Source organism: Limulus polyphemus, unplaced genomic scaffold (assembly GCF_000517525.1).
Source record: "Limulus polyphemus unplaced genomic scaffold, Limulus_polyphemus-2.1.2 Scaffold5169, whole genome shotgun sequence".
Lineage (NCBI taxonomy): Eukaryota > Metazoa > Arthropoda > Merostomata > Xiphosura > Limulidae > Limulus > Limulus polyphemus.
The window spans coordinates 49,219-58,626 of NW_013670779.1; the positions used below are offsets into that span (position 1 = coordinate 49,219).

At 33.6% G+C, this 9,408-nt stretch overlaps 1 protein-coding gene across 3 annotated transcripts in view; it reads right to left on the reverse strand.

Annotated features, from left to right (window-relative positions):
• Positions 1-5,292: 5,292 nt before the first annotated feature.
• The window catches only part of LOC106472218 (tubulin polyglutamylase complex subunit 2-like), a 12,619-nt gene continuing 8,503 nt past the window's right edge, over positions 5,293-9,408 (reverse strand). For all 3 annotated transcript variants that reach the window (XM_013932847.2, XM_013932848.2, XM_022400824.1), the window contains exon 7: positions 5,293-7,942. In XM_013932847.2, the coding sequence (XP_013788301.1) occupies positions 7,808-7,942 (135 nt within the window). In that variant the 3' untranslated portion in view covers positions 5,293-7,807. The remainder of the gene's footprint in view (positions 7,943-9,408) is intronic.

A 9,408-nucleotide genomic window follows, 5' to 3' on the forward strand; every position in this document is an offset into this window, starting at 1 on the left:
ACTGTATTATTTAACAATTTTAACTGACATTATATTATACATTATTTTTATTTAAAAGAACTGGTAAACCATCGGTTCTATTACAAGGGAGATACTGACGCAAATGAAAGAAAATGTAAATTTAAAGCATAAAAAGAACTTACGCATAAATTTGAGACCGAAAAACAGCCAATGAGTTCAGCTTATAAATTCTGCTCATCTCAGCCAGGTATGGGAGAGGCTTTGGCTGCAACCACAAGTCCTTGTCTGTAGCAGATCTCACTACCAAGGTTCAAGGATAAAATGAAAGAACTGGGCTACTTCTTGAAGCATTTCTGGACAGTTAATGATTGGAATGACTTGCCTCCAGATTAGGCATTGCAACACCTGGTCCTCAACTTAGATGGTACAGCCCTTGACTCCATCTTGCACTTAAGCAAGGTAAATTTTAAGAATGAATGTGAGATTCATTTCCTCGTTTAAAGAAGCAGTCTCTGTCTTGACAAGGAACAAAGTGGTAACTTCAAACTGGTTGCAGGAGAGGATGAAGTCTGCAGCAGATGCTGTGGTGACACTTTATACAAACTTACCTACAAAAGTGACTTTATCACAACAAGCTCAAGCCATGGCAAGTGCACTGCTTGTACCTTGTAAGGTATAAGTTTACAGAAAGCAGCTCCAGGGGTGTCCATGTTAGCTGTCCCTAACTTTAAAGTGATAGATTAGAAGGAAGACAACTAGTCAACACCACCTACTACCAACTCTTGCGCTACTCTTTACCAATAAATATAATGCCTCCATGGCTGAAAGAGTGAGCATGTTTCATAATGAGCTTCAATCCTGTGACCCGAAGATTGTGAGTTGAGTGTCCTAACAATTCCTAACATTGCGGGGTAGGAAAGGCTATTAATGTTAACCAACAGCTGAGCATAGTCAACCCAAAAAGGAGAGGGTGAAACAGACAGCTTGTGTTGAAAGATTTGATAGTCAGTCAAGTTTTCTAAGGATTGAGTGGAGCTTGGTACATGCTTGTCAGAGAATAAAGGCAAGAGATAACAGTTTCTGGTTGATACAGGAGTTACCAATACACTTTGTGAATCTCGGGATGTATCAGCATTTCTGAGAAAGCCACCACTCTGGCTAGTTGGCAATGACTTTGTTCTGGTGAATGAAGATAGATCAGATATGAATGGAGAGGTAACTCTGTAACTGTGTCTTGGAGACATTACTCAGAAAACAAAGGTAGTCATCTTTATTATTGATTCTGGCATTGGCATTTTTAGAATGGATATACTGTGCAACAGGTAATCTGATGTTCCATAAGAAAGTTATTCAGTGCCAGACAGACACAGGAACAGTGGACTGCATGAATGTATGTAGCAGAGGGAATCACAGTACCTTCATAAATATCAAAGTGGTATTCCATGATTTACCTAGAACGAAGTCTAGTATGTCACTGCCATATAATGTGGCATTAGAGTCCACACACAAAATGTACTGACTTATATCCAGAAAGCAAACAGATTTAGCTGAGGTAGTTATATGTCCAAGAAGGGGTGAAGATCTAGTGTTTATTTGCAATTATGGGCAATCAGTTACCCAGCTTCTTGTTGAAATGATTGCCAGCAATAAGTGAAGTAGAATTAACTGAGGCTAGATGTATATGGTTGCCAACACATCTGAAATTGCTAGTGGATGATTGTGGACTCAGCACAATGGTACCAGTGGTAATTGGTTGAATAGAACAATATATTCTTCATATCAGATGACTGATCACCCAGATACAGGTAATGTACATCCATTTAAACAACCACGACAAAGGCTTCCCTGGAATCCCCAAAGATGTAGCCAATGCTGAGATAAAATAAATGCTTGTTCAGCTCAGGTGTTGTTTGTCAGAAAGAAAGATAGATGGGAGAATGTTATAACTCATGTTGACACCTTTCCATTAATGCAGATGAATGTCTGGACTAGTTGGAAGGAGCCCATTAATTCAACACTTTAGATCTGACATCTGGATATTGACAAGTCAATTTGGATGATAACAGGATACCTAAAACTTCATTCAGCATGTTCGCTGTTGTGTACGAGTTCTGCATCAGGCAGTTCAGCATGTCTAATAGCTCTGCCACTTTCAAGAAGCTAATGGAGCTTACACTAAAAAGACTACATTGGGAGAGGTGTCTGGTATATGTCAACACTTTCTTAGTGTTTAACCACACTTTCGAGTCTGAGTTCCTGTGGGACACCACTGGCAGTGTTAGTTGAATTCGAGTAATGTTATTACAGTTGCAGGATGCAGTAAAACAAGTGATCACATATAAGCTCACATCTCCTGAATGTTGATACAGTATGACAAAGAAAGAAAAGCTTACAATTGTAGCTTTTGTGAAAGAATACCAGGAATGGATGATAGTACATTGGATAACAACGTTGCAGAGATATGGTAATCACATTGCATTGTCTGGGCCTGCAACACTGAAATGCAGATGCATTGTTTCACCGTATAATGAATCTCATTCTGTTCATTTAATATCACAATTAACACTTCGGAAGCTATGGGAAGAACAACTGAAGGAACCAGATCTAGCAAGGGTGCTTCTTACCTGCAGTAAGGAAAAGTTCAATCAGCTCAGATGCATGTAACCTATGGCGCTTGTATGAGCAGTTATGGGTGCAGGAAAGCATGCTGTACCATTGTTATCAACCGCTGAGCTATGGTTCTAAGCCTGTGCTGCAGCTAATGATTACTAAAGCTTTGAGGCACAAGACTTTTCCATAACACAAAGACTGGAGGACATCAAAGTATTACGTAGATTTAGGCTAACATTTGACAGTGGTTCTATTGGCCAAATTCTAGTCGAGATGTTTGGCATTGATGTGAATACTGTATGGTGTGTATTATCCAGATAAATAGCCAGCTTAACCAGTGTAGACCGGGTTTCGATATCCGTGGTGGGTAGAGCACAGATAGCCCATTGTGTAGCTTTGTACTTAACTTGAAACAAACAAACAAAACAAAACATTTTCTGAAACCTTTGAGATATCCACATAAAAACACCGTTGCTGGTTTCAGTTTGACTGCCAATTTACCCACCATAGCACCTGTGCAGCTATAATAGAGTAAAGAATTATCAAAGTCTAATTGAGTTATTATTGTTTTCAAATAGACAACAAATAATGCTAAACATGACTTTATCACATACTTTGAATACATGGATTATTTGTGGAAATTCATGTTGATCCTAAATATCGTACAAGAAAAGTATATTGAAGAAACTCAGCAATTTCAATGAGTTTGTTATCTTATCTCACTAACCCTAAGATATTGTCAAGTCTACCAGTTACACTTTGCTCAAAGTCACTCATAGTGAGAAATATTACATTAATTCATAATTAGGGGTGGCTATTATTGAAATAGTGGTTGGTTAGCATACAGTGTAAGGAGATACTTGTCCTCTAGGAGAAACAAACAAGTTCATTCTGTAGCACATACACTGAATATTTATATTTACTACTTCAGTGTATTTTATAGAAATTGGAGGATACTTCAAAATATGCTGTTCATATTTATTTGTTTTACTGAGAAATGGAGCAACACAAATATAATTTGTTAACTATTCATCAATAAGGAATTTTTCAAAGTTTATTTATTTTCCAATCACTTAAGAGCATTTGATCTCTGTTTTCTTCTTGACATTTGATGTTTTTGAAAATTCTCCCATAAAATAATACATACAAGCTATACTGATCTTGATTCCCAGTGCATTTGGAAGGTATGATATATTGTACACAAGGTTATTGCAGCTGGTATGTTTTATGTTAACATTCTAGAACGCTTTAGAAATAATATTGTATCATGAAAGCAGGTGAAATTGTCCCTGACTTACACATAGACCCACATATCAAGTTTTGTTTTTTTAGTCTTCTTGTTGAAACAATCACTGACAATACTGTTAATCTACCAGTCTATCATATTTTTAACAAGGTATTCTTGACTTTTTCAAAGTCCCAATTACAGGCATATTACATGTATAAGTTGTCTTTAGGTGAATTGAAAACAGAGTTTGCTGAGATTATAAATTAATGTGTTTTTTTATAAGTACAATATATTTGGTTTGTTTGTTATGAATTTCGCGCAAAGCTACACGAGGGCTATCTGCGCTAGCCGTCCCTAATTTAGCAGTGTAAGACTAGAGGGAAGGCAGCTAGTCACCACCACCAATTCTTAGGCTACTCTTTTACTAATGAATAGTAGAACTGACCGTTGCTTTATAACGCCCCCACAGCTGAAAGGGCGAGCATGTTTGGTGTGACGGGGATTCGAACCTGCTTATTGCGAGCGTCCAATATCATACATTACTAAACAGTATTTTGTATTAATAAAGTTTAGTTATGTAAATAGTCAAATGTACTGAAAAATACTTTAATGAAAATCTGTATAGAAATAAGGTGGAAGACCTTGAGAACAAGGATCTTTTGAATGTAATTGTGTAGTAAAAATGTAAAGGAAGTGTAGTGATATTTTCCTCAGCATTCGAATAATTTTGACGTTGCTATCAAATATTATGACATAATTCTATAAATGTAAATAAAATCATGACCTATATCTCCAGAATGTAACTTTATTAGCTCAATATTTCGCTATTACAGCTTCTTCAGGAGCTATAGATATCCTACAAGTTCACTAATCCAGTTAAATCTGAATTTGAACACTGTTGTTCGTAAATCAAACATTGATACATGTGCTTAGAAAGTTCATATGAGTATTTATTAACTAAGGTTTCAAATTTACATTTCAGAGTTTTTTTCTCTTTCTTGTTTCTCTAACCTACTGATGGTTTCACTTTGATCTTTAATCCAGTTCTTAAAAGTCCACATTCTGCATATTTTTAATTTTAACAATATAAATTCAAGAATGCTGGATATTATTTTAATAGCGAAATACTGAACTAATAGAGTTACATTCTGGAGATATAGGTCGTGATTTTATTTATGTTTATAGAAATTTCTCATAATAAACCCCAGTTTGCGTTAAACAAATTTCTTCGGCATCGACCTGCTTCATAGTAACACAAGTATTGTTTTCCTATAACATTAGTTAAAACTTAGTAGGACTAAATCACAATTAAGTTTCCTCCTTAACTGTAGGAGATATGACTTAATTCCAGAAGATCTAAGGAATACTTTCAAATTACCATAAATCCTTAAAGATAACACCCGAGTTACTAATAGAAATAGGAAAGATGTTAAGTTGTTTGAGAAATGACCTCATAAGCTGCATGTTTAAAAAGAAATACAAACACGAGAAAATTTGTGATAGGAATTTTAATTTGATTAAAAAGATTTAGAATGTGGACTTTAAGAACTGTATTAAAGATCAAAGTGATGTTATCAGTAGGTTAGAGAAACATCAGTGATGTTATCAGTAGGTTAGAGAAACATCAGTGATGTTATCAGTAGGTTAGAGAAACATCTAAGTGATGTTATCAGCAGGTTAGAGAAACATCAAAGTGATGTTATCAGTAGGTTAGAGAAACATCAAAGTGATGTTATCAGTAGGTTAGAGAAACAAGAAAGAGAAAAACTCTGAAATGCAAATTTGAAACCCTAATCAATATATACTCATATAGTTACATCAATGAAGCTAAATCAGAGGAATATGAAACTCTCAAAGAAATTAATATAATTGTACAAGATTGCATTAAGAATTAGATATTTTATCATCGTCACAGCAAACTTTCCACAAAATACGACAACAAGGAAAGCGTTATTTACAAATCAATAAAGGGAGAAGTAGAGATTCATCAGAACAAAGAGGAGAACACCAACCCAATTGTTAACCCAATTTCGAACCCATCTTTTGATCATTCTAAGATACCAGCAGTGATAAGACAGAATATAACAGAAACCCCCATGGCAGAACTTTCTAAAAAGTGTCGAGTATCTTAGGGATATTTTACAATTACACAATAGAACCTAATTTATCTTTTCAAGAGATGAAAGCTCTGTATGAATTAAAAAGTAACAATGACATTATAGTTAAGGTATCTGATAAAAGTAAAGGATTTATACTCATTTATCAAATAAAGATAACTATTTAAAATTAAACAAAGATCCTACTAAAACACTTGAAAGTAGAAGTAGAATTATTTTAAATGAATTAAAGAAAGGGACACATGTAGCTCTCCAGTCAATGAATAGTCTAAAACAGTGGTTCTTATACTTTTTAGGCTCGTGTACCCTTTTTGTTTAAACTTTTTTGAAGTACAAACCCTGGCCTAATTAAAACAAATCGGAAACTCAGTAGTAAAAATGTTTATTTTTGACACTTACCTATAATAGGAAATATGTGATTGATTTTTTTTTTGCCACAACTGAAAGTATCTAGTGTGATTTTTGTTAATTTTTAGGGAATAATGTGCACACTGGCAAGCTTATTCATGCGAAGGGCGAGTCTACAAGTGAAGTGTATATATGTACTCAGGAAGCTCAAATTGAGTTCATTATAAATTTTAATATTAATGTTTTCGCGAACCACCGACATTAGCTCCACGTACTGTCAGTGGTACGTGTACCACAGTTTGGGAATCCCTAGTCTAAAACCATATAATAGTCGAATCCCTGAATTCTACGGCAGTCCTAAAGATCATAAGTCTGGTTTACTCCTTAGACCCACAGCATCTACTTGCGGATCTCCGAAAGAAAGTATATCGTGGGTTTTAGATAGACTGCTGCACCCATTATTGGACTTAGTTCCTGCTTACATCATTTTCTTTAACAGTTACACAGTGACTCTCATCTCTTTAATGATAATTCAATTGAGTTTACGATAGACATTATTCAATTATATCCTAGTATCCCAGTTGAAGAAGGGATAGATTGTGTTATGACTATGATTAGAGAAAACAGAGATGACTTAGAACTTTTAAATATTTCAGCAGATTGGTTAGAACGAGTTCTGAGGTTTGTGTTAAATAATGGATATGTAAGATTTAACGAGAAATTTTATAAACAAATCAGAGGAATAGCTATGGGTAATAGGTTAGCAGTAGTCTTAGTTGTAATATTTATGCATATACTTGAACTGAAAGCACTTAATTCTTGGAAACAAGTGGGAATATTGGCCTATCAATCTTGTACAGATTCATACATGATGAATCTCTATTTAGTTTCCATGAGTTTTTGAGTTTTTTTTCACCCATTCATAAAATTTACACTTGCTTATGCCATACCAAGTAGAGAAATTTACTGTTTCTAGATACTACATTTCAGGTCAGGAATGAGGAAATCATTACTAGTAATTCCAGCAAGACATCTACTAAAGCTCTTTGTTTTTTGCATTTCCACTTTCATTATTCCCATGCTGTAAAAAGAGGAGTCGTTATTGGCTACCTGCAGAGGATTGATAAAGTGTGTAATAACAAAGAAGTGTGGGAGGAGGCTAAAAAAAACCCGATGACTCTTTTAAGAAAAAATGCCTATCCACAGGAATTTATAAAAAACATAACAAGAAATTTTGATAAGCAAAAATAAAATAGACACATTTAAAGCTCAGGGTACTTGGGTGTCTCCATATATAAGTGATAATATCACAACAAAACTAAACAGAGTAATTAGAGCATCAGAGTTACCTATTAAAATAATATTAATTCATTTAAAAACACTTGTATATTAATGAGTGAAAACTTTAGTAACCTTGTCATATTTCTTCTAAATGATTATTTTTTCTACATTCTTCACTATATAGTGCTTGATTAAGGTAGAGAATGTTTTACTGAAAAGCCTAGAAATTAAAATTTATTGAACAAAATGAGAGTTATCAATTCTAAACTTTTTTATATCTTGTCCCACCGGATGGTCTATACTTTCCATTGATGGCACAAGATGAATGACTTGAAGATTCAAACCTTCCCAAAATATCAATTGTCAGACGTTCTGGCACAAATATGGACATCAGTTGCTGGGTAACATGAAGAGAATTACAGTTGATGAACAAATACATTAATACAATAGAAAAAAATTCAGTATTGTAATTCACTTTGTTATGTCAGCTTTATTTTCATTTTGTGAATATCTAGGATAAGAATTTCATATGGACAATTTGGTTCATATCATTATCAGTTCCATTATTATGCATATCATGTCATCAGCTATCACACTCTTGACATTCATAAGTATATGTATGTACACACATTTGTATACATTATTATTATCATTCAACATTGTTATTAAAAACGTTATATTACTCTAAAAATAGTCATATTAAATACATATCTGATTGCTGTTTGTTGTACTATTTTCTGACTATGCAAACTGAAACCCTGTAGTATAATTTAATGTGACAATTTATGCAAATCAGGGTTTTGGTCATATGACATGTATAAATAGAGTATATACACAGCATGTTGCAGCATAGCCAGAAGAGGTTCTATGCACTCTGACACATAAGTCATTTCATTGACATAGCTGAGGTTTATAGTCTGAGCAGTGTGTTTAGCAATTAAAATTTATGCTATGTTTATGTGAGCTCATTCACCAATGTCAATTCATGATGTAAAGTTTTGTTTGTATACAGTGATATATTGTGCATTAAATGTTATTTTCTAATATCTGCTAGTGTTTTCATCTATTTGTCAGAGTTATATTAGGATGAGCTAGCGAAGACTAGTACTGAAACTGAAAATATCTATTAACCTGTTTCATAGTTAACTTTAACTCTTTCAACCCACGCTCGGTCCCTGGGACTATTCTCATAACCATTTTGTGCTTGTTATAGTTTTCATGCTATAACTTTTAATTAAGTGAATGTTAACAAAATAAGCCAGTTTATCAGTAAACATTACAATGCTTGAATATGCAAAATATTTAATTTTTTAATCAAGTCTTAAGGTTTGTAAAGCAACGTTTCTCTCATGCCTTTTTTTTTCACACCTTGCTTATCTATCATGTAAAGTAATTTTCATTTTAAGATTAAAAATACGTTTATGCATCAGAAAATCTTAAAATGTCTGGATAGTTATCAAAAATTTTTTACGAAAAACTATTTTATCTGTATTTTCAGTAATCAATCTCTGTATGGGTTCGGTAGATTTGACCAATCTCGTAACGTTACACCATATAAAATTAGGAAATAAACAAGAATTATGCCTTTTAAATTCTAGAATGAACACAAATTATAACACAAAAACATAAATATTTACATGAAATAGATTAAAGCTCATAACATTATACATTTATATATATTTATTATATTGACCTTTCACCAATGCCTAGCTAACAATACAGAAGTTACAATGATGCAGCTCCTGTTACCATATCAAATAACATAAAGGTGACTTTTGGTCTGTACAAAGTAACTTGTCTGTGTTTTAGTCAACTAGTATTTTGTAAAATACAATCACATTTCAATTATTATACATTATATAT